This window comes from Dipteris shenzhenensis, chromosome 5 (assembly GCF_047967505.1).
Source record: "Dipteris shenzhenensis isolate YYH24624 ecotype China chromosome 5, Dip_SZ_1.0, whole genome shotgun sequence".
Classification (NCBI taxonomy): domain Eukaryota; kingdom Viridiplantae; phylum Streptophyta; class Polypodiopsida; order Gleicheniales; family Dipteridaceae; genus Dipteris; species Dipteris shenzhenensis.
The window spans coordinates 38360006-38385858 of NC_141600.1; the positions used below are offsets into that span (position 1 = coordinate 38360006).

Below are 25853 nucleotides of genomic sequence, written 5' to 3' on the forward strand. Positions count from 1 at the left end.
GGGACTAAAATTTGAATTCAAAAGGGTATATAAGATAAAAGGGCTGCAACGGCAGCGATTCCCACGCTTGGCCAAAATTTCAAACGAGAGAAGTCTGAGCGCCATAGCCATGGCTTCTTCCTTCTCTTTCGCCATAGCCATAGCCATAGCTTCTTCCTTCTTCTTCTCTCTGCCATTCCTTCTTCCCCCTTCTCCATCGCCATAGCCTCACCTTCCTCCTCCTCCTCCTCCATATCCATGGCTTCCCCCTCCCTTCGTCGCTCCCACAGCTCCCTCATCTTCACTTCCTTCCATGGCCGCCTCTCTTCCAACCCTCCGCCCCCCGATCCTGCATCGTTGCCTCACCTCTCTAGCCCTGCTCGCTCCACCCCCTCCAAGCCTCCCCGCCCCTCCAATTTCGGCATCGACGGCTCGGCCCGTACCCCCTCCACATCGCAGAAGAATTGCCCGCTGCCTCCCTCGGCAAAAAAGATCAAATTCAAAGCTGCCATGAAATTGAAGTTTCTGGAAAACGAAAGGATCGAAGACATTGAAGCCTCCCGCCAGGAGCAGGACAGGAACGAGGCTAGGCTGAACACACAGGAGGAAGCCTACACCGCTTGGTTGAATCACGTGCTTTTGAAGCCAATGGTCGAGACAAGCACTATAGGTGAAGTCAGCACAGACACAGGGAGCGTAGCGAGTAACGAGGAGTCGAAATTGTCATCCCTGAGCGATTTCAGCCATATTTCATCAGATGCGACTGATTTTTTGGGCAGTCCAGCTCCCAGGAAATTTCCGAGGTTGGACAACCGAAAAAATCTTAAGCATCACACAGTCAAAACAGGAAAAGAAAATTTACGGTTGGACGCCTCCTTCCAAGCCATTTGTAGCATAACGGTGCTGCGCCACAGATTGGAGCGCTTCCTCGACGTCAAATGTAGGGAGGATGTTATATCGACCATGGTTACTCTAGCAAAAGTAAGTAACCTGTACCCTATACTCATTCGGCAAAGCAGTCCGCAGTACAGCCGTGAAGAGGATTTTGACTGCAATTAAGAACCATATTGATTTGGCGAATGGACACAAATTCACAACGGTAGCAAAAGATTTTAGGCGTTTGCTCTCGTGCATCATGAAGCAAAAATAGTTTGAACTGATGTGCAGCACATTGACGAAGGCAGGCTGAAAATGAAGGATGGATGCGCAGTATTGACCGATTTGGCTTTAAAGGAGAAGTTCATACAAGCCCTCTTCAATTACAGCACACCCTGGCTTAAGATCGGCTTGTATGTTGTCCTGGGGCACAGTGCTCTCCTGATGAAGGAAAAAGCAGAGTCCATGAACAATAACTCGGAAGAGCATGAGGAGGAGGAGGACGACAAAGAGACCCAACGCACACTTCTGAGACTAGTAATTGAGAAACACTTTCTGGCTCATGCTGGATTGGCCAAGTATCATGCCACAAACAAGTCAGTATTTTGGCTTCTCACTCTCTCCTACCTAAAAAGATTTCCCGCTGCAATAATTAATTTAGCATGTCCTTCGTGCATTATTTGTAAGTATCGCTACAATTTTGTAGGACAATTGAAGGACTTTATAAACCAGGATATCACGAGGCTTTAGGGAGATTAATTCTCAAGAGACTTCTCCTGCTTGTCCTCACCCTGGACAGAGCCAAGTGCCAGAGTACTCTCCCTCTTGCACTTGGAATCGATGGGCTTGATGGTGGTTCACCTCTGCTATTCAATATCAATTGCAGCATAAAATCTTCCCGCCAAGCTTTACAGGGTGAAACATTACTTTACTTAATGATATAAGGCAGACTTCACAGCGAATGCTTCTTTTTGTGCAAAGTGCCTTTTGAGACTTTTGGTAACCTTCCGTGCCTTTTGACAGAGCTTCTCCATAATGCAATGCGTGGTGAGGGTGACGTTATTCAACACCTTGGGGTTTTAGGCTACCACGTATCCCATGTTCAGGTCCATTTGCTTGCCTTCTTTGAGGTCCTTATATGAATGCTTTGGAGTAGCATATCTATATTTTAGGTGCATTGCAGTGCCTAACTTTTCTTGATGCTTTGAATGTTTTATCAGGCTGGTTTAGCTGATTGCAATTTTGAAGTGACTAACCTAATAGAAGACCTTCAAGATGGAGTCCGTCTCTGCAGATTGGTTCAAGTGTTGCTTAAAGATGCTTCTGTTCTCATGGTTTGAGACTTGCCATTCTTTCTTCTTGATTAAGTCGAAGTTGTATGGCAATTCATCTAACATCTTTAGAAAATGATAATTGCCAGTGCCAGATAGCAACGAATTGATTTTCTGGCTGGTCTTTCTGAGGCAGAAAATCAGGCTTCCACCAAACCACATAAGGCGTCGCAGTCATAATTGTGGTATTGCTTTGGAGCGTTTGGCAAGAGCAGGAGTACCCCTTCTAGATGACCATGGTTGTCTCATCACATCGGATGATCTGGTGGAAGGGAACCAAGAGAGGGTTATCTCCTTGCTTTGGAATATCATGCTTCATTTGCAGGTATGAACACACTCTCTCTCTCTCTCTCTCTCTCTCAGTTATTACCTAGCAGAGGTTTCATATATTACCATGCTGATTGATTATCCAGAGCAGTATGTCCTAATGCTAATGATCAACTTTTCTCCCCTTTGCTTTAGCAAGGTGATGAGAAGCAACTGTTCTTATTATCTATGAGGGATACCAAATAGGAATCATATACGGTTGATGAAGCATGACATATAAGGACCATATCATTGTATAGCGTATGAGATGAATCATGCATGAATCCACACACTCCTTTACACATCTTAAAATTAAGTAACTACTATGCACTTCCATATGCGCATCCATATTGGGCTTTCACTTTTGCAGGGCATGGGAACTTTCATAGCTAGAATTTGCACTTCAATTTTTTCATTTGGCTTTGAGATTTTCATTATGATCTTGTTTGCTGTTTCACACAGATTCCAGGATTAATTAATGCTCAGAAACTTCGGCAAGAGATTGCCCGAATCCAAGGCAGTGATCTGGTAAGCTGTGGCATGTCCTTATTAAGCACCGTAAGCAGTGGAAGGAAGGGGCTGGGTTTACAAGATTACTGCCTAAGCAACTAATAGACCACCGATTGCTGTTGCTAACAGGATTCAAGTGGCATGTCCGATGGTTCTTCTCTTGTGGATCTCTTGCTACAATGGGTACAGGTGACAATTCTTCTTGGCAATAAGTTACCACAAATGTGAAAAGATACAAACAAATCCGTTGCTATGCTGAATGGTCCTTGATTGCGGCTTGCTACCATTGCTAAATCAGACAATGATTTTACTAGGTGAAGTAGGATCTATAAAGTTTTCTGACAATGCAGTTGCCCAGGTCAATAGAGGCCAAATTTAGCAGATCCTTGAAGTCTGAAAACTAGGCTAAGAAAGTGACTTCGAAATTGGCTAGGCCTCCTCTTAAACAAGGATACAGCTAGATATTGCACTGCCGTCATGTTTACTTCATGCACTTACCTAGCACTAATTCGTATGTTTAGTCATCTCCACCTTCTGTAGCATGCAGCAAAGTTGCATTGTGGGTAACTTCTGTAGCCTGTTGCTCATCAACTGATTAACATTTTGCTGTGATTTCTTCCAGTTGCTATGTTGATCATGCTTGATTTGGAACTGCACTACATCATGATACTAGAACTGCTCTGCTGCTTCTTTCCAACTATGCAGGACTGGTTTGTTTGAACTTACTGCTTTGTAACAACTGCCTTGCCAAGGGTATTAGTATCTAAAAATGTGGAACAGTGCACTGCCTCTAAGATGACTGTTGAGATGACTAACCAAAGCCTTGTAAAAAGTTAAAGGATGCATTGGGACTGGTCATGTTGCTATGTTGCAGCATTCTTGCTGCCTTTTTACTGGCTTGCCTAGCACACTAATTATACTTAAAAATGCAGCAACTAAATGCATTGGGATTTGTGCTAGTAATTCAGAAAGTCAGTTTGTTGCAAGAAGCTTACTAGGAAGCTGTAGAAGGCTCTTATGCTAGATTTTAAACTTGAAATCTTGCTTGGTTATCTAGACCAGAAATATGCCTGACAATGAGGCCAGTCCTCTTGAAAGGTCTCGATCAATTTCATGGCTTGGCTGGATGTCAGATCCCTAATGCTATGCACCTTTAAATTTTATCCTACCTTGTGACTTATGCCAGTTGTACACCAGTTCATTTTTCTGTTACAGCGTTGGGATTCACTAGTGTGTCTGGCTGGCATCTTTGCTGATATGCACAAGTATAAGGTATTGGAATTTGGGTTTCTTACTGGTTGTGTTCAGTAGGTCGTTTTGCTGCACTAATTGACTTAAAAGCTGTAGCCTATGCTATGCGTGGGAGTTTGATGCTGTTCATTTCTAAAATTATTTGCGCTTCTAAGACATTCATTTTGGAAATTTTATTTCTTACTGGTTTGTTCTGCAGTCGAATGCCACCTATAGCTCTTGCTTTTTTGCAGTTTGTATTTTTCGGAGATCTCAAGGTTTTCTTCTGTAACACACGATCTGTGTACAGGTTATAACGGCAAAGTACAGTTTCCAAGTGAAGAATTTTACGACCTCATTTGCTGATGGACAGGCTCTTTGCTACCTTATCAGCTTTTATTTCCCTAGACTTCTCCCACACTCTGCAATTGAGTGTCTGATGCCAGTTTCACCACATAAGGTCATCTATTTCCTTTGCCATAAGGTCTTCTCTTGGTATGCTGAATGATAGAGAATTCTAAAAGTAATAACTGCCTGTTGCTGCTGCTGCTTCAGTCGAAAGCCAACAAAATGCTAGGAGTGTGCTTGGTAGGTTTCTAACTCCATAGATTTGTGCGGGACTAAATAAGCCGCACAAATCCAAGATTTCTATTGCTCCTAACTTGCATCCTCAGCAGTGCCGAGTCTTACCAGAAGGATCCCTTGATCGGACTCCGAAGACCAAATCTTCAGCCTTGAGGATCCCTGCTGCCCAGAATTTCAATCTTTTCCAAAACGCGATCTGCACGCTTGGATATATTCCAGAGGTTGAGACACAATACGCCTTAAGATGATGGCAATATTTGAAGTCACGTCGGAAAGAAAATCATCGCTTGCTGTAGAGTGTTGCCCTTTCTTATAGTGAAAAATGACGCTGCAGGTGTTACAGTCATCCCATTTTATTGCTGCTGAACCACCAGTGTGCGACCGTAACGTGGTTATCCTTTTGGTTTTCCTGTGTTCTCGACTTCTTGAAGGCGCATCTCTGGTAACAATCAAATCTCGAGAGCATTTTTTTAAAGAAGTTAATATAGTCATCAAAGATGTAAGTCCTGTAAACTGGGCTTCTAGGTGGAAGAGAAGATGGGTGCTCTGAATTGGGATGCGGGCATTGTACTGCATGAACTGAAGGCAGATGTAAAGTTCAAGGGACTGGACGATTTAGAAGAAGAAGAGCTAACAGCTTGGCAAGGTAAAGTGTATGCTATCCTAATGCTAGTCCTTTGCTGAAAAAGCGATGGCTTTATCGCAAATTCTCCGTTTCTTCTTTCGCAGAACAGAAATCGGAAGTAAAAGGAAATGATGTGCATAATAACAGGCACGGCTGCTACAAAGATTCAGTCCGCATTTAGAGCTCTCAGTCAACGGCAACGATTTTGTAGAAGAAGAGCAGCGGCGTCTCGAATTCAAGCTGCGGTTCGACAATGGTTAGCTTCCAAGCACATAGCCGAGGACCATCTGCTCGAAGAAAAGAACTACACTTCTCGCAACGCTGCGGCAACTCTTATCCAAGCACACATCCGAGGACGACTAGCCAGAACTCAATACAAGCTCAGTGTTGCCCGAATACATGTCTTTCAACTATTTTGGAGAGCGCGGCGAGCCCGTCGCATTTTTCTGCATAAGAGGCAAGCTTGCTTGACCATCCAACGCAGCTGGCGAAGGTTCTTCTCGAGACAGATGGCTCTGATGAAGCACGCTGAGCTGCTTTTAGCCATCACAAAAATCCAGGCTTGCTGGCGCAGGTGCCAGGTGAGGAGTAAGTTTCTTAAGGAAAGGGAAGCCGCTGTTCTCATCCAGAGCTATGCACGGTCGTACGTACAGAGGAGATGGTTCAGAAAGTACAAGGAGAGCGCATTGAAAATTCAGGCTTTAGTTAAAAGCAGATATGCACGACATAGATATTGTTCGTTTAGAGAGTCTGTCAAGAAAATTCAGAGGCGCTGGCGCGGCGTTCTGGCTGCAAGGTTAGCTAAAGAACAGCATGAAGAGATGCTTACCGCCGTGACAAAAATCCAAGCTTGGTGGCGAAAAATTCGCGCAAGAAGAAGTTACGTAGGTAAAAGGGCAGCTGCCATCCGCATCCAGAGTTGGATTCGGTCTTGCCTCCAGAAGGAGCGATACGTGAAGCGCAGAGAGATCGTGGTGAAGCTTCAAGCTTTAGTCCGAGCCAGCTACCAACGGAAGAGGTACTGTGTCTATCTAGACTCGGCAAAGACAATTCAACGCTGCTGGAGGCGAACGCGAGCTAGAAGAATTCTTCGTAGAAAGCGTGCAGAAGTACTGTATGCAGCAACAAGGATCCAAACTTGTTGGCGTCAATGTACTGCAAGACGAAACTTTCTGGAGTTAAGGGCAGCTACCATCCGCGTTCAGAGCTTTATCCGATCTTACATCTGCAGAAAGGAGTATGAGAAGTACAGAGAGCGTTTAGTGAAGGTTCAGGCTTTGTTTCGAAGCAGACGAGAGCAGAGAAGGTACATCGAATGCAGGGGTGCGGCATCAAAGATCCAAGACTACGCTCGACGTTGGCTGGCTAGAAGGAAGCTATCGAAGCTATGCCAAAGCTTCGCTGCCAGGAAGATACAGGCTGCATGGAGGACGGTGCGGTTAAACAAGGCAGCTACTACCATTCAAGCTCGCTGCAGGGGTTGGCGTCAACAACAACATTATCTGATGGAGATTGAACAGGCAAGCCCGTTTTTTTGCTTTGGCTGAGCTGTGATCACTCATACGCGAAGCAGGCATCTTCATATCCAATGCGCTGCACAGTTTAATTGGCTGATGTGCAATGCAGAAAACTTCGTTGCTGATCCGTGAGCTGTTTGCATGTCTCTGCAGATCGTTCAATTGCAAGCGCTGGTGAGAGGGACGCTTGTGCGACGCAGACAGGTCTCCGTGCAAGAGCACTGTTCTGAGGAAGCTGTTAGTTGTGTGGATGAGGCATGGGGCACTGCATCGTCTTCAACTACGGTGGAACATCAGCGCCTAAAGGAGCTACAGCAGCACCTAGAGGACAAGGTAGTGTCCTTTTTGCGTGCTGTTTGACGATTGGGAAATGTTCTTTCTAATGAAGAATGTCGTAGTAACGTGAAAGATGAAATAAAAAACTTGCAGGATGAGACAAAAGTTTGTTTGTTCATTTTTTAAGACGTCTTCTGAGATTTTGGCGATGGTGGAGATGTTGCAGTGCCGGTGTGATGCTGCCATCGTTATTCAACAACATTTTCGTGGTTGGAGAGAGCGCAAGCGTTATCTGCGCAGGAAAGTGGCCATTAAGACCATCCAGGTACCCGAACCCTGCGGAAATCGATCCTTCCTACATTGCCAAATGGATCTAGCTAGTGTGGTTCTTGTGTTTGCCCGTTTAAATGCTTTTTGGGGGTGCCTGTTCAAATTTGAGATGAAACTATAATCTTTTGATAATGTACCTAACACAGTACTCAATTGACTTCGATAGGCCTTCTGGAGGGGCTGTCTTGTAAGACAGAGTCATGGCTGTTTGAATCATCAGCTATCAGATCTTCGACAGCGAATGCAGAACACAGCTGCAAATGTCGACAACAAAATGCGTCTGGAAAATCGTCTTACCGAGGCACTGGCAGCCCTTCTGAGCCAGAAAACTCTCAGTGGTATTCTGCACATATGTGCAACCATCGGTGGGTCTTGTAGTTTATCTTCACTAAGCAATGATTTGAGATGGTACATTTCTTTTTTATGTCTACTTCCGCAAGCAATAAATGTTAGTTCTTTTCTTGGTTTGTTTTCCAGACTTAGCAACTCAGCACTCGAAGCTTTGTTGTGAGCGTCTATTAGAGGCTGGAGCAATACCAAAGATACTGCAACTGATTCAAACAACGAATCGTAGCCCACCTCATGAAGAGATTCTGAAGCATGCACTGTCAATCCTTGCTAACCTTGCTCGATATCCAGAGTTCGCAATTCTTGTAGCCAATGCTCCGGGCTCTGTAGCTATAATTGCTGAACAATTACTAAGGTTTGCAGTGGGCCTTTGCTCCTTACATAGTTACGTAGTATTGTTTTATGGTCGGTGTACACTCCAGGCTAATAAGCAGTGATTTTTTGGTCTTGCCATTACAGGAGTAATGAAGAAGTGCTTTCAAAGGTTATGAAGTTACTTCAACTAGTTTGCAAAGTTCCAAGTGGGTTAGATGCAATTCGCAGGAGGCCGGCTGTTTTGCGAAGGCTTCACAATTTAAGGCAGGCCTTGGAGAAGAAGGTGGAATTTGAAGCTCGGTAAGGTTTTTGTATTCAAGAGTGCAAATTCAATTTATGTAAAAACGATAAATTAGCTGTTAAAGAAATATCTAAAGCTTCTGAGATGGGGGAGTAGAAGTCAGGAGCGTGCTTAGATGGTAAAGTACCTTGTAAGCTAACAATTTCATATAAGAGTCCACTTCCACGACATAGCTCCTTTGTGCAGCTAGAAAAAATTTAAGATTTCATATAGAGTCCACTTCCACGACTTAGCTCCTTTGTGCAGCTAGAAAGATTTTAAGGAGAGGAAATGCCCCTATGCTTATAGACACAGAAAGTGGTCCATCCTTTAAAAATAGGAACTCTGCATTCCTCTTCAGAGTTTGACAGGATTTTGAAAGAACGACGTGCAAAATCGGGATGTGAAGTGAGAGAGAAAAAGATTAGAAAGAGGTTGAGAGATGGAAAAAGGCAACAAGCAGTTAGTTCTTGTGCAGGAACTTTAATACAGAAGCGGATAGAGGTGTCAGCATCTAGCAAACAGAAACTTCAACCAGAATGTTAGCGAATGAGGGTTCAGTGCTTCCACCACCACCACCACCACCACTACCCCCCCCCATAGAATCCTGCAGATACTTCCTTGTCTGCTATGATGGCCATGATGCAGACCCTGATGCAGATGCAGCACCCACAGTCCGAGGCTCTCCGCACCTGCATGGAAACTCCTCCATACTCTACTCCGACCAGCTGGGGAGACAAGGAGAGGCCCCCACCGCCAGTCCAGCCTCTTTTTGTGTTGAAATAGTGGCTCAATCAATTTGAACGTTATTTTTCTGCGACAGCATCCATGCACCTTATAGACGAAGCGGTCACTTGGTGGCTCAAGTGGTAGAAAGACCACTTTGATGCAGATGAGGTGACACCTCCTTATAGTTGGACGGAGTTCATGAAAGACCTCAGGTCACGATTTCTGCCACCCCAATACCTGGAAAGGCTCTAGAGTCAGTTCTTCGAGCTATGCCAAGGAAGACAATGAATCATTATGCCAACAAATTCACTCAGCTGTTCGTATAGTTGCAGTTGGAGGAAAGTTAGAAGCTGAGTAAGTTCCTTCATGGGCTGTGGTTAGAGTTATCTAGTGGTACATTCGTAGTTTTCGGTCACAGGACTATGAGTGTGCATACGAGCCGGCTCAGAACTTTGAGCTCATGCACAAGGATCAAGGACCCAAGCAAGTCAACAATAGAAGCCCCTGGATTCTGCTGCTCTAGATGGTGGGAAGAAACCTGGCAATGGGATTACAGGACAAGGAATGGATGAGAAAAGAAAACAACGGTCATGGCGGGTACTGGGATGCAGCAACCCAAGCCACCTATGCCAAGGAGAATTGTTGCTTCTTTTTTCATGAGTAGGCAAGGCACAAAAATTAGGATTTCCGGCACTTTAAGAGACTACAGGCAGGGGGCTTCACTTTAGGGGTTCCCCTATAGCTTTGACTCCAGCCAAGAATACCTCGGTAAGAAGATCGGCAGAAGGGTGACTCTCGACAGTTTCTCACAATGTTCCAGTTCCAGTTCTGTGGCCATATCGGCGGCCAGAGAGTCCTTATTCTTGTAGATTCATGGAGCTCCAAAGACATCATCTCGACGAAAGCCACGCAGTGAGCCACGTTGCTTCTCACCTCCTCAGAGCCCATCTCCATGAATGGAGCAGCAACATGGTCGCTGCAAGAGCCACTCTCAAGATTAGAGGGTGGACAAATACCCGAACCTTCACCAGGACATTCGAGAAGGTATATGAAGTCGATCATATCATAGAGACCTATGAGCAGATCATGGAGTCAATAAAAAACCGCATTGCCTAAGGCCATGAGACCTATCGAATGCAGGTCAACAAGCACATGCGTGACATGAGTTACAAGGAACGGCAATGGGTCTATCTTCAGATCATAAAGAAACGTCTCAAACAAAGTAGAAGGAAGTGCTTGAAGCTTTCTCATCACACTTTTTGACCTTTTCCCAGTGTCAAAGTTGTGAATGATGTGGCCATGAAGTTGCGGTTACCTTCGACATGGACCATGCATCCATTTTTCCATATGTGATGGCTCAAGCTATATGTGGGACCGACACTTACAACCGTACCAGATGTGGAGCAGCCCGAAATTGTGAATAAGGCCGAGGATGTTGAACGTGAGCACATTTTACTTCATCCACGAAGCACCATGGGTGGAGGAAGATTTCTTCACGGAATATCCAAATCTCCTTGTAGCGTATAAGTCAGCTTTTTTTCTACCCTAGTTCGAGTTTTAGCAGAAGGGGATGTTTGTTAGAATCTCACTGTGCCCACCTGTGAGCCCCCGATTTGAGGGGACAAGGGGCAGTGAGAGGTAGTAGGGCCGGGGAGAGACCTAGGCAGGCATCAGAGGGCTGGTCGCAGCCTGGAACAGCAGGTATAAGGGGGCTCTAGGCCTCACATGGAGGCACCAGCAGCAGCACAGACTGGCTGCCCAGGGCACCCTTATATAGGGGCTTGTGGCTGGCCAAGTTGGCCCAACCAGGGCCAACCCTGGTCGGTTTATGGGGCCCTATGGTCGGCCACCAGACAGGGTAACCAACCCTGCTGGTCGGTCATTTGAAGGGGCCTGGGCAGAGCCTATAAAAGGCCCACTTCTGCATTCAGCCCAGCATCCAGTGAATTACAGAAAGCCCTTCTCCAAGGCAGTGTTCAGCACTCAGATCTTGGACAGTTTTGTGAGAGAGAGTTCATCAGTTTTCTCCAGCACCCTGCTGTGATTTGTATTGCTCCCTTGGAGCCATTTTCTGCCCACCATCGGGTGGATGAATATACTCTCTCTCTCCGTCTATACTTGCTGTTATTTTCGAGTGTGTGTTTGTTGCATCTGTGATCATCTACCTAAGTTGAGTGTGTAAGAGTTGGAGAGATCTTGGGTGGAGGATGGAGTGATTCATTCCCTCCTCATTTCTAACATGGTATCAGAGCCAGGTTCTCAACTCTTCTTCATCAAAGCACTCTCTGAAGGAAGGAGTTCCTTTGCCGAAAGGCGAATTCCGTTTTCAGCTTAGGCTAGCATGGGAGGTTAGTACATCTTTTTGCTTCAGTTTTACAGTTTGCTATTCACCGAGATGGATCAGCGTTCAGAAGCCTCTACACCCACTGCTCGTCCTTCCTCCTCCTCCAGTCATCTTCCTTCATTCATTCCCAATTTTGGTGAAGCTGGAAAGCTTGATGGGATGAACTATCCAATCTGGAAATTCAAGATCCGAAGCCATCTGGTGGCACGGAAGCTGTGGAAGATAGTGATTGGGATCGAGGTGAAGCCGGAGGACATTGTGGACAAAAGAGGTGATGTTCTATTTGAAGCAGATGCCGATGAATTCCGTGAATGGGAGGAGAGGGATGCTCAAGCCTTAGCAATGCTAATCGGCACGACAGCAGATGATGTTATCCCTCATATCCAATTGGCAGAGACATCTCCAGAGACGTGGGCCATACTGAAGGAGCTGTATGAAACCGACAATACAGCCCGTATCATTACTCTTTAGCATCAACTTCAACTTTATAATCTTTATATGAACGAGGGTGATACTGTGCATGATCATCTGACAAAGGTGAAAGTCGTGTGGTGACTACGGTCCCAGGTCAACGGACTAAGCCACTCATCTTTGAGGAGCTTGGCCCGCTTCAGGAGGAGGCTCGAGAGAAATCCTTTACGCAAACCAACGAAAAGGCATTAGTGGCCAAAGACAAGCTTGGAAAAGGCAAGTCAAAGGAATTTAAGAAGTTAGAGGACACAGACCGAAAGAAGAAAATGAAGTGCTTTTATTGTGAAAAGCTTGGCCACTCTGCCAAAGAATGCCGAAAGAAGAAGGCAGATCAGAAGTGGAAGAGAGAAGCCAGGATTAAAGAAGAGCCTAAGAATGATTCTGCTAATGTGACGACAGGACAATTGTTTTTAATCAGTGAACATTGTTCAGCATATGCAGTCAGTGAAGGAAAAGAGGATTGGTATGTTGACAGCGGAGCTTCAAAGCACATGTCTAACAAAAAGACTTGGATCAAAACCATGGAAAGTACACACTCGGATTCCAAAGTTTCTGTCAAGGATAGCTGGACATGTCCTGTGAAGGGCATTGGTAGCATTCCTTTCATTACGACCGCGGGAGAGGAGAAGGATATCTTTGGAGTACTTTATGTACCTAATCTTTGCAAAAACTTACTGTTTGTAAGTCAGATGGACAAGAACAACATGTCAGTTCTCTTTGAGGACGGCAAGGTCACCGTGACATCCAAAGCAAATGGACAGATGGTGGCCCAAGGAGTTGAAGAAAACAGATTGTACCGCCTTAGTGCAATGTTGGTTCATGGAGACAACGTAAAGTTCAAACTTTGGCATGAGTGCTTCGGTCACGTCAGCTATGGAACCTTGGTTGAAATGTCAAGTTGAAGATGGTGGATGGACTTCCACCCGTTATAGGCAATGATGGTGTCTGTAGGGCTTGTCTAGAAGGCAAGCAGCACAGGGACAAGTTCCCACAAGAGGCCTCGTTTCCGGCCAGCAAACCACTTGAGGTAATTCATGTCGATATTTGTGGCCTAATGTTTATAGCATCGTGGGCAGGATCTAGGTACTCATTCTCTTTGTGGATGATTTCAGTAGAATGACTTGGGTGTAATGCTTGGTTAAAAAGTAACAGGATTTCGAGAAATTCAAGGGAGGAGATTGTTCAATCCTTTAACCCACCTCGACCCAGGTTGACAATCCAAGAGGTGGTGGGATTGGAAGCTCATATTTCACAACGTACTGAGGAAGAGCAGGATGTTCCATAAGCAGTTCCAGTTCCTGCTCCTAGTGAGAAGCAAAAGAGGTTGCCCCAATGGTACCTAATAACATTCAAAGACTCTTGGGTCACCGATATACCTGAGAGTAGCAGTTCCGGATTGCGTTGGTCCCAACGTCTTAAGAGACCCCATCCGTGAACTTTGCGTTGGTGGCTCAGCTTGAAGAGCCAAGGTTCTTCGAGGAGGCGAAGGACAATCCAGAACGGCAGGTTGCCATGCAGGCAGAGATGGATGTTATCTTGAAGAACAATACCTGGGACTTAGTGGCCAGGCCCTCGCGACGGAAAGTCATTGGCACTAAGTGGGTATATAAACTTAATTTCAAATCGGACTTGAGCTTGGATAAGTCTAAAGCAAGATAAGTGGTCAAAGGTTTTGCTCAGATTGAAGGCATGGATTTTGATGAAACTTTTGCTCCCACAGCTGGCATGGTTACTATTCGGACAGTGATTGACCTTGCTGCCCAATTCCATTGGCCTATTTTTCAAATGGACGTGAAGTCCGCATTTCTTAATGGAACCCTGGAGGAGGAGGTGTACGTAGAGCAACCATCGGGCTTTCAAGATCCAGGGTCCCCATTAAAGGTCTGTAGGTTGAAGAAGGCGTTATACAGGCTGAAACAGGCCCCAGAGCTTGGTACCAAAGGATAGAAGATAGGGCTAAGTTGGAGCCCTTTTGAGGCAAACCTCTACTTGTTCATTGAGAAGGGGTTGCGACTAGTACTCATCCTCTATGTCGATGATCTTATCTTGACAGGTGACCATGTCAAGAAGATTTCCTAGGTCAAGGAGCTACTCATGACTGAGTTTGAGATGATTGACCTTGGGTTATTACACTACTTCCTTGGGATAGAAGTGAAGTAGGCCAAAGACAGGATCTTCATTTCATAGGAGAAATATTGAAGAGAACTTTTGAAGAGATTTCAGATGGAGGATTGTAGGAGAGCAGTAACTCCCATGGAGGTCGGACTCAAGCTAAGTGTTCACGACACATCGCAGACGATCAATACTCCTTTGTACTGACGATTGGTAGGAAGCTTGCTTTACCTTACCAATACTCGACCTGATATTTGTTATGCAGTTTGGCTATTATGCCAATTCTTTGCTTCTCCCAGGAAGAGTCATTGGGATGCAGGTTTACGGGTGCTGAGGTATCTAAAGGATACTTGCACCTACGGGATCACCTACACCAAAGGCATCGAACTAGGTGGGTTCTGTGACAGTGATTGGGTGGGTAATGCTGACATCAGAAGATCAACAACAGGGTATTGCTTCTTACTTGCATTTGGTGCCATCTCTTGGCTGAGTAAGAAGCAACCCACAGTGGCCCTTTCATCTACTGAGGCATAGTACAGAGCATGTACAGCAGCTTGTGAGACACTGTGGTTGAGGTGGATTCTGGAGGACATGGACGTGAGTCAGGACGTCACAACAGTGCTGATGTGTGACAATCAGAGTTGCATAGCCATTGCCAAGAGTCCAGTGTTCCATGCGTAGACCAAGCACATTGAAGTTCATTACCACTTTGTTCGATAGCTCATCATCAACGATGTGATTGAGCTCATGTACTGCCCGACCGCCGACAACTTGTCCGACCTCTTCACGAAGGTACTCCCTCGAGAACAGATGGAGCACCTCATCAGACGTATGGGGATTGGCCCACAGTTGTGACATTGAGGGGGGGTGTTAGAATCTCACTAAGCCCACTTGTGAGCCCCCGATTTGAGGGGACAAGGGGCAGTGAGAGGTAGTAGGGCTGGGGAGAAACCTAGGCAGGCATTAGAGGGCTGGTCGCAGCCTGGAACAGCAGGTATAAGGGGGCTCTAGGCCTCACATGGAGGCACCAGCAGCAGCACAGACTGGCCGCCCAGGGCACCCTTATATAGGGGCCCGTGGCTGGCCAAGTCAGCCCAACCAGGGCTACTGACCAGGGCCAATCCTGGTCGGTTTATGGGGCCCTATGGTCGGCCACCAGACAGGGTAACTGACCCTGCTGGTCGGTCATTTGAAGGGGCCTGGGCAGAGCCTATAAAAGGCCCACTTCTGCATTCAGCCCAGCATCCAGTGCGTTACAGAAAGCCCTTCTGCATTCAGCCCAGCATCCAGTGCTTTACAGAAAGCCCTTCTCCAAGGCAGTGTTCAGCACTCAGATCTTGGACAGTTTTGTGAGAGAGAGTTCATCAGTTTTCTCCAGCACCCTGCTGTGATTTGTATTGCTCCCTTGGAGCCATTTTCTGCCCACCATCCGGTGGATGAATATACTGTCTCTCGCTGTCTATACTTGCTGTTATTCCTGAGTGTGTGTTTGTTGCATCTGTGATCATCTATCTAAGTTGAGTGTGTAAGAGTTGGAGAGATATTGGGTGGAGGATTGAGTGATTCATTCCCTCCTCATTCCTAACAATGTCACAGGGATCCACAGCCTCAGTAGTAGTCCACGTAGACAGCCATGTGGCTTGCCACGCAGGTAGCCACTTCTGCAGTTGCCACACAGTCAACCAGCAGATGCAGACAGGTCATCAAAAGCGCAGGTGCAGTCATAGATTGCCACCATGATGAAGTCGGTACTATCCTGTGGCATATCGATTGCCATGTAATCAGCCCCGTGGATTAGGAGGGTGCCGGGTGGTCTGCAAGGTCTCCTGGTCGGTCTTTTGGGGCCCAAGGGGGCCTATAAAAGCAGCTCCCTTGGTCCGGATTCTCCATCCCATTTCAGGCCTTCTAGTCCTCAATTCAGCAGCAGCTAGGCCTCCCCGCAGCAGCCCAGCAGGGTAGCCTCAGCCTCTTCAGGGATCTATTGAGGATTCACATCCTCCAGTTAGTTTAGTTCTTCCCATATTGTAGCGAGGGTTTCAGCCCCTCCATACAGTTGTTTTCAGCCCTTTGGTCATCCAATTATTCACTTGTAGCTATTCCTTTTAAGAGGCCCACTACAGTCTCTCCCTCTGATTCTCTCACTCACGTCCACAGTTCACTTTGTGTATTGAGTGCAACATCTTGTAGTTTGCAGTTAGAGTTGAGCATGAGAGAGAGTGAGGATGGTCTATCTACCGTTGTACAGCTCATGCATCAATGAAGACTTCTTGGAATCCAACAATCTCATCTGGACTTCCAAAGAGACCCTCTTCATGGGAGAGGTTCAATTGTAGAAGGACTCCAATTGTCCCATATACTTTTGGCCACTGTCATATGCTTCACGTAACGAATCAGTTGAGGGGTACAATTTAGAAACATAAACGACCTTACCCTTGAATTGACACGGTCACATAGCTGCGACAGAGTCTTGGCCTCCTCATGTTGTAGGATCCATAGGTTAAACGCAAGGGGATCTGGCTTGTCAACTCCCACTAAGATGAAGCCTACCAAATCCATTGATTGTAGCACGCTCTCCATCATGACTCACCAAATCATAATTGAGGCCATCCAATTGATGGTCAATCAGGAAGGTGGACAAAACGAAAATTTTTAGCTTGCTCTTTGGCATTTGTTGGAGAGAGAAGAGAACTTGAAGCGAGAGTGGATGGGAAAGAAGGTAGAGAAGGGGAGTGACGGAAAAAATAGAAAAGAGGGCAAAAGAAGATGACGAAGAGGCTTGAGACCCAAGCACCTTCACACCTTCGCTGTCCCGACCCTCGAGATCAACACCTTTCGGATCTGAAAATACCCTTCAAAGAATCTACGCCTTAGATGACACTTGTATGGTCCACACCTTCGCCCTCTCCTCCTCTCAAACACCTCCAAACAGCAGCTCTAAACCTCCTCCCAGTTTGCTAGCTAAAAACTCCCTTCACTCCTTGGGTCTCTAGTCAACTGTGGCTCTGATACTAGGTGAGAATTGCAGTAGATCTAGATAGAAATGGAGAGCAAACCACACACAAGAAAAATTGAAGATGGGAGAAAGAAACAAGAGAGATTGCAAGGGATCTCAAGGCAAAACCCCACAAGAGTTGGGGAAAACCTCTCTTGAATAGGCACCAAGTGCTCCACACTGAGATGCCATAAGTGAGGGAAGGGGGGCCTATATCTAGGCCCTCGCCCCCCCTTTTCCTCTCTCTCTCTCTCTCTCTCTCTCTCTCTCTCTCTCTCTCTCTCTCGCTAGTCGGGCTGACCCCCTCTGCTGCCCATAGGGGCTACCATGCAGCCCTGTAAAGGAGCTTCCCCTTGCCATATGTAGGGACTGCCCTACAAGGGCTTGTGTCCCTAGCTCCTGAGCCAACTGGTCTGCTCAATAGGGCTGACTAGTCGCCTCAGTCTCTTGCACATGACCCCTCCGCACATGCATATAGGCCAATGAGCAGGCCTAGGTGGCCAACCAGGTCAGCCCACCTCCGCCTATAAAAAGCCTCTATGGGGCAGGTATCCACCTCAAGGAGTGGCCATGTAGGCCCCCAAGCCTGGCCAACAAGATGCAACCTCATCAGAAGCTGCCATGCGGCATCTAGTAGGCCCAGATGGACCACCAGTTGCGGCCTCCACGATGGGCAGATCTGCCGTCAGCCCTACCCTACTCTCTGTTGGGCGGTGGGCAGATTGATAACATGGGCGTCACTCATGACATAAGCAAACCTGTCAGAGGGCACAAGCAAGGCCCACACTCTCTACTTCAACCATGTGACATTAGTAGATGCTGACCTCCAACGATTTTGTGTATCCAAGCCGATGGCTTTGGTAAACAGACCCTGGTGAAGCAAAACACAAATGTAAGACAAGAAAGTGCAGAAACAGGTAGTTCTAGGTCCACCAAGCTCATTGACATGATTATATCAATGTGAGAGAGAGAGAGAGAGAGAGAGAGAGAGAGAGAGAGGGAGAGAGGGAGAGGGGGGGGGGGAGGGCGGTGGGGGGGATATGAAAGAGGACTAGATCAAGGTTGTTTGGATTTCCAATAAGTCTGCACATGGGTGCCATCATCCACATGGAGGAGTTATGACAGCACCAGGGAGTCAATGCAAAACCCAGGTGAAGGAACCAGAGCATCACCTAAGGTGGTGAAGTCTCTTGGCACAACGGAATAGTCAGAGGCATCAAAAAGCAATTTTCTAAAAAGAAGAGACTTTAAAGGATGGGGACATTTGGATCATCGGTATTGAGAGAGGGTATTGAGAGGAGAGAGGCTTAAGCTACAAGCTCACCTGTTGTATTGGAGATTTTTGATGATTGCCATTTGAGATGTATTGTCTAATTTGGTTAGGTTGATAACACTGTGTGGCAAGTCAAACTCTTGTTTGGTCTTTTGCTCTCGCATGCTCATCCTTGTTTTGGTTCTTGCACCATTTGGGCCGTGGTCCGAGATGGTAGGTTGTTGATCGGCACCCGTCGGGCTCCCACCCGTACCCCCCAGGGGGATGGGGCCTATGAGACTCAGGTTTTTGAGACCCTAGCTTGCACCATTTGGAACTGTTATGGTACCTTATGGTTAGACCCAGGGAACTTCTCGGAATCTTACATAGGACGAGACATAGTCTTTTACACGGAGTTCGAGGATTATGCGGGGTTGTAGTATTGTATAGGTCCTCTCTCGCTGGAGCCATCTCCATTGAAAGGAAGGATGCACACTCCCGATTCATGTGGATCGAGATACGACGTACAACCACTCGTGACCTTTTCATAGCAATATGCTACTTCTCGCCAGACACATCCCACTTCGCCAGAATGGCACGAGAGAAGGGTGAAACATCACCATATGTACCCTTACATCAGGATATCCGAGACCTTTCAGCCCGCGGGAAAGTTCTCCTTATTGGGGACTTCAACACTAGGACGAGCACGCGCAAGGCACCACTCTTGGACTTCTGAGACGACTCTATCATGCTACCAGACATGGACCTAGAGGGAGCAGGTATGACCAAGATCTCATCGAACCGACACGGGCCTGTTACACCATATGGACATGCGCTCCTTGGTTTGGGCAGGATGCATGATCTCATCATCTACAACAGGCTTGACCTATGGTCCTCCTCAAGTGGTTTTACTTGCTTCCCACACCGGGGGCGGGGGGGGGGCACTCGTGTAGTAGATTACGTCATGGGATCCCTTGCCTCCACCTCATGTATCACCGACTTCAGTGTAGCACCACTCTCTCCAGGAGCTGATCACACATTCTTCTTCTTCACTCTTGCGACCCCACGCTTAGCCACACCACACACACCACATAACAAGCACGATACCTACCACGATATACACTTTGATCATAGCCTCTCCCCTACCTACTCTGGACGCCTAAACAGACTCCTAACCTACATCGATCACATACCACTCATAGAGGATCGTGTTGTCCTGATTAGTCGCACACTCCATGAGACTGCTCTTCAAATCTTTCCCCACACCACACGGTCCACTAGACTACCACCTCTTGGTTCTGTACCGTGCAACAACTGGTCTGATGCGGAGTGCAAGGCTTATCACCGATAACTCCGACTAGAAACTAGATGTCACCTTTCGAACACACAAGACACGATTCATAAGTACCGACGTCTTGTACGTCGGAAGAAGCAAGCATTTCTTCGTTGAAACGAGGAGCTGTTGAACATCTTGTACAGTAACAACTCTAAGGATTTTTAGCGGAGATTCCTTGAGCGTCTCCATCATCCCTCACCGACACCAAAGTTTGGCACACGTATGCACGCCATCTTTATGATGTCCCGCACCAGCCTACTCCAGATCTGATACACATATCTTGCTCCATCACTTGCACGCTGTTCACCAGAGGGGGAGTCAAGGACGTGACATTGAAACTGCACAATGGCCGACGAGCTCAGGATCACAAGGGGCTATGCATTGATTTTATCGCATATGGGATCGACACGTTAGCCCCGATTCTAGCAAAGCTATTCAGTGATGTTGTTTGCCTTGGCTTCCCTCGCACTTGGACACTCAATACCATCACCCCCATCCACAAGGCAGTGGATCCCATAGACTCGAGTAAGTACAGGACTATCATGATTGGGCATGTGATATCCAAGATCTATGCAGTGGTATTGGATGCGTCGGTTAGCCTATTCGCAGAGATGAGAGGGCTCAGAGTAGAGGGTCAGGCGAGTTTCAGGCGAGACCATGGGACTATGGATCACATACTCACACTCAGGAGTGTCATTGAGGAGATAAGATCATGGAAGGAGAGGGTATATTGTTGCTTTGTGGATTTCCGCAAAGCCTTTGACACAGTACCTTGAGCTCGTCTCATCACACGCCTATAGACATTGGGATTTGATCAAGAGATCATTTGGGCAGTCATGGCTTTTTATGAGAGTCTCAGGCCGAGTTCGGATAGGCGCAAGTTGGACATATGAGATCTTGAGTACCATAGGGGTGAAATAGGGTTGTCCCTTATCACCGACCCTAGTTGGCCTCTACATTGATGAGCTTGAGACTTTCATGGGGGCATCCGGAGGGACCGGTTGCTCACTTGCCGGGATCATCACCAGGATTCTTCTTTATGCAGATGACGTGGCACTCTTGTCTTCCACTCTCAAGGGGCTCCAGTGACACTTGGATGCACTGCAGGCTTTTTGTTTATCCCATGATTTGGAGGTCAACCTTGGCAAGATCAAGGTCATGATCTTTAACACCTCTCGAGCAAACATGCAATGAAAGCAGTTTACTTTCGGTGGGTTATCAGTTGAGATCGTATCCTCATACACTTACTTGGGGGTCATCTTCTCCGGCCCGATCTTCACAATGAGACCGGCGATGCAGGCCAAATTGAGTAGGGGATACGCCTTACTGGCTTGGCTAGAGAGACTATGCTTCCACTCCCACTTTCAGGACCCTCGGACGAAGGCTCTTCTCTTCGACTTCTTGGTTCGACCAGCCAGTATGTATGGCAGCCCTTGTTGGGAACCTAACATGTCAGAGATAGAGTGGACACAGGTGGAGCGCCTGCAGATCCTCATGCTCTCACGGATGATCCAGGGGAAACCATTTGTACCACATCACATCATTCAGGCCGAGTTTGGTGCTTATCCACTCTAGCTAGATGCACCCTTTCAGACCATTACATATCTATACCGGGTTAGATCAAATGGGAATTGCACATCAGGGAGACAGAGGTTGCCATTGTTGACTCTTGATTCCTCCATGAGGTTGGTAGCAGAGGGAGACGAGCGATGATGATATGCACGGACTCACAGATGGTTTGTGAGACTAGGGTTTCACATCGATAGGATACCTCAATTCAGTAGAGTTTAGATGCCCCTTTGGTACTCCCACCCACCATCTTGATCAGGGGCCACACACCAACCAGGTCATTCGAGAGGATCTCCTGTAGCTACACACCTTTAGGACCTGGTTGGAGCCAAGGGAGCTTTCAGTGAAGCTGAGTTTCTATAGAGATTACTGTCTTCGTATTTTGGAGGAGGGATTCATCACATCACCGGGGTACACTAAGCTTCATATGCCTCACTCACTACGGATCTCCATTAAACAGTTTTCGGTACCATCACACAGTCTTCGTATAGAGAGCGGCAGAGCAAAGGGGATCCCTAGGGAGCATTGCATATGCATATTGTGTGACTGTCAGGAGGTTGAGTCGGAGGAGCAATTTATTTTCAAGTGCCCAGTGTACTACGAGATTTGAGGTCGCTACCACTGTTTCTTCAGATATGGCTCTGGGCTCCTTTCCAAATTCCTCGCCTACCCGGATCAGAGATGCCATGCAACCTTCATTCATGAGGGGGTCCGACACAGAGAGTACTTACTCCGGCGACGGGGCTTGGCCACACCATCAGACACCTCTCAGAGCAAGATCACAGAGTTCTTCCCATCGAGTGACATTAATTGTCCAATCTCTAGCCGCGGACATGACAGAGACCCTGACTCCATGATCGTAGCATGACACACGAGACATCGAGGGGACTCACAGATCACTCTGGAGTGACCTCTTGTCATTGTTTAGACTCAGGATACGTCCCACGGGAGTCACGGTGGCTTTGGTCTTGCGTCGAGCCTCCTCCAGGAGACTGAGATGCATGGGACCCCTTGATGGACGCCAACGTCCCATGAGAGGTTATGCACCAGCTAGGGCGACATGACATACGGAGGATTCCGTTTCGCTCGAGTCTTTTTTTTCTTTTCATTGTCATACCTAGATGTATTTGATTATGTATGATCAGACTTAGGATTCAGCACGGGTGATGATGCTCGTTTTAGTAGCTCCACCCTTACCGTGATTTGTATCAGGTTTTCTCTACTAGTCTCATAGACCCATCGGTCTTCGGAAGACTTTAATAAAATTTCTTTCTTTCTTTCTTTCTCTCTCTTTTGCTTGCTCGCTCCTTGCTTTCTTCTTTTTGTTCCGTTCTGCAATTGTACCATCAGCTACACCATATTTGTTCCATTTGACAATTGCACTATAACTGTACGAAGCCTCAAGTAGTGCTGCATCAACATGCATAGTTGCAAGTTTCACACACCTCTTTCACCTCACACCAATGGCCTTTGGGCTCCAATAATACCTGTGGAAGGGACCGACCCCTCAGACAATATCTCCCTTCCAATATTTGTAATAGAGTCTCTTTTCAGCGCAGATTGCAGAGTTGGTTTCAGACGTTAATCTCTCTCTCTCTCTAATTGTTTAACTGTTCTTGTAAGGTGGTTTGTATAACTAAGGTTTTGACAGTCCTTGAATATAAAACAGATATTAGTATATTCGATTTGTTTGTTAAATTCTTAACTGTGCAATCTAAGTGTTGAATTTGTGCCGCCAAGCTTGAAAATGCAAGAGGGACAGATTGCAGCAGGGATTGTTTTCTGCCGTATTGTTGCAACTATAGGTCTTACTTCAAATTGCGTTTGCTGAGTTTAAATGGGCCATTGGTTCTACCAAATTCCTTTCCATTAGTGTGCCAACAAGATTTTCTGAAGTAATTCTTGCTATTCCATAGGGTTGAGTTAACAAGTCTTGCTTGGGGTTAATGCTGTGGTTAAATGTCATTGGAGTGGTATGAGGATATGCCCCCTTTCTATGGAACGTTGTTGCTCCACTGCAGAGTAAATGCTTAAATTAACAAAGCTTTGTTTCCCCTTTTGTTTTTAGTTTTTAAGAGTGGGAATGTGTCCTGATTTACAGAACTCTAGCAAGGCTTCCACCAACTGCACCTCCAGTTGTTAGAAGGTCAGGAGAAAAGAAGGTAAGTGATGCTGCTGCCCAGCATCATTCTATTGTTCTACTTTTGCAAGCAGCAACTGGTGAGGATCTTCAAACTCAGCTAAAGGCAGTAAAAAGACTGAGCAATATTTACCTGGTGCCTGCTGGTCACAGGCTCAGTATAAGCAGGTTTCCTTTTCAAGACTGCTCAAACCACTAATATGCATCGTATATCCTCTTTTTTACGGGGTTTTCAAGTTTTTATTGTTTGGATGCGGAAAACAAAATTCAAGCTATTGATACCTGTATCCAAGCATGTACATTATCTTGTACTAGTGCATTCTTCAAAACTTTAGAGCCCTGTGCACAATGCAATATTGGAGATCCAAAGATCCCCATGTAAGATACATTAGAATACTATCAGCAGAAATTTGATGGCTATTGCCAGGAACTGTTATGTGATGATCAGAGTGATAGGTCTAACGGAGGGATTGGTGGAAAAATTGGAATTAAAAGGAGAAAGCATTATGAATAGGGATAGTAGTTTGATAAAGGAAGAACAAACACAGCATGGGGGACTTTGTGTGTAGAGGGATAGTAGTTTGATAAAGAACAATTAGAGCATGGGGGGCACGTGCCTGCGCGCGCGCGCACACACGCACACATATTTACACTTTTTTGGGGTGGGGCGGGGGATGTAAGAAATCATGCGCATGCTCACATACACAAAATTGATCGTATGTCGACTCAAGAAGGGTTCTTGATTGATGATGCATACCACCCTTGCTTGAGGAGAGAATGGAGGCATGGAAAATAAAATAGAAATAGAAATCAAGGCAATCAAACATTTCAGAGGTAATTATCAAAATAGAGTTTCAAACATTGGAAATTTTCAAGACGGAGGAATAAGAAATATAAGCATACAATGCAAATTTTGCCACAGATTTGGACGTTGTGAGTGCGATTGCAGAAACAAACATTATTATCAACAACAAATAAAATCTTTTAGGAATAGGTTATTATCATGGTTTAAAAGTCACTATGCATATCAACGAGTGAGTACAAGTACTCGTGAGCCTTGTCTTCAATTGGTTTTGTCAAAGGAAAACAATTGTGAAGATGAATGAATGATTAATTTGAAACACTTGTGATGGAAGCTCGTGTATAGAAAAGTTCGAATGATTTGCAAGTTGAGAGATATAGAGAGAGAGAGAGAGAGAGAGAGAGAGAGAGAGAGAGAGAGAGAGAGAGAACCAAAATAGTAGGGCCCATGTGGTGAAAAATGGTGTGGGACACTTTTAAGAAAAGTGAAACGATAGCTTTGTCTCGAAGGTAGTGCTAACAAAAGGATTACCATGATTTAAATAACTAAGAAAACTTGTCTAATGTAATAGAACGCATAGAAAAATTAGGTCATGCTCTTTGAGTTAGGTAGATAGCTTGTTAGTCCACATATCAATGTGATGTCTCCTCCCTTCATGAATTGGGCCACTAGTAAATACACACATGTAATCTTACTCGTGGCCAAAATGAGGAACTAATGTTATAGTCACTAATGAATAACTTTGGGAAGCCCTTCCATGAAAGCACCTTAAGCCATGCATCCTTTAAGGTTAGCTTGTTTTACCGCTTCATAAATTAACTTGGGCTTTCATCTATCACACCATGCAATAGAGGGATGTTTGTCGTTTTTACCCATTTCTAGAAGAGAAATAGAAAGGGAAAGCTTAAATAAATTTCCTTCATCAACACAATCATTATGGACCTTCTCCTTAGACCTCAAAGCGGTATGTCTTGCCTTGAATGTGAATTCACACATGAAGTTGCACCATGAATGTAGAAGAAATGCATGCATTGTATTCTTGTGTGTGTTTGTTTTGAGGAGGATGCCGAAGAGGAGGAATCAAGGCAGGAAAGAGATTAAGTGGGAAGAGGAAATGTAAGTGGGGGGGGGGGAGAATTAAGGCGAAGGGAAGAGGAAATATGCGGGGGGGGGGAAAGAACTAAGGCCTTAGTCCCTTCGATAAAATAAAATTGAGGAGAATTCAGAAAAGAAATCCCCGTCATGGAAGAAAAAGGTATTACAAGAATTCCATGAAAGTGAACAAAGAACAAAGAACAAAGTTGGGAAGCCAAATGCTTAAGTTCATATATATGAGAGAGGGAGAGTACAATCGTCAATGTGTCGATTGTATTCGAGTAGCCACACTAAAATTGAGAAGGATTTAAGAAGACCATCATAATGTTGCATTGTACTTTGTCGATGATCGTGTGAGCATTGCAAAGGTGGATAAGAATAGAATATTAATAGAGGAGTGTATTAAGGACGAGAACGAAGAAGAAAGAAAGAATGGTCTATTAACGCTTGCATTAGAAGACCTCACGAGTCTATGAGACAAAGCAAAACACCCAAAAAGTGAT

The 25853-nt window shown here is 45.9% G+C and overlaps 1 protein-coding gene across 1 annotated transcript; it reads left to right on the forward strand.

The window, feature by feature from the left end:
• The first annotated feature begins 92 nt into the window (after window positions 1–92).
• Window positions 93–23853, forward strand: LOC147901992 (binding / calmodulin binding protein). Its single transcript, XM_087374987.1, has 19 exons — window positions 93–960; window positions 1147–1451; window positions 1562–1770; window positions 1879–1961; window positions 2076–2189; window positions 2323–2511; window positions 2955–3020; window positions 3132–3191; window positions 4543–4692; window positions 4910–5038; window positions 5152–5259; window positions 5343–5463; window positions 5590–6962; window positions 7113–7292; window positions 7462–7560; window positions 7732–7930; window positions 8043–8268; window positions 8373–8528; window positions 23415–23853. Exons 1-19 carry the CDS (start codon window positions 238–240, stop codon window positions 23650–23652), a joined length of 4728 nt encoding a protein of 1575 aa, XP_087231113.1. The 5' UTR covers window positions 93–237; the 3' UTR covers window positions 23653–23853.
• Window positions 23854–25853: the final 2000 nt, after the last annotated feature.

What these genes read in the sequence shown, in the direction of transcription:
- LOC147901992 (XM_087374987.1), top strand. Translation starts at nt 238, where the DNA reads ATGGCTTCCCCCTCCCTTCGTCGCTCCCACAGCTCCCTCATCTTCACT. An exon ending in AAGTATCATGCCACAAACAA is followed by an intron (nt 1,452 to 1,561) that starts GTCAGTATTTTG and finishes ACAATTTTGTAG; the next exon opens with GACAATTGAAGGACTTTATA. An exon ending in TGCCAGTTTCACCACATAAG is followed by an intron (nt 4,693 to 4,909) that starts GTCATCTATTTC and finishes CATCCTCAGCAG; the next exon opens with TGCCGAGTCTTACCAGAAGG.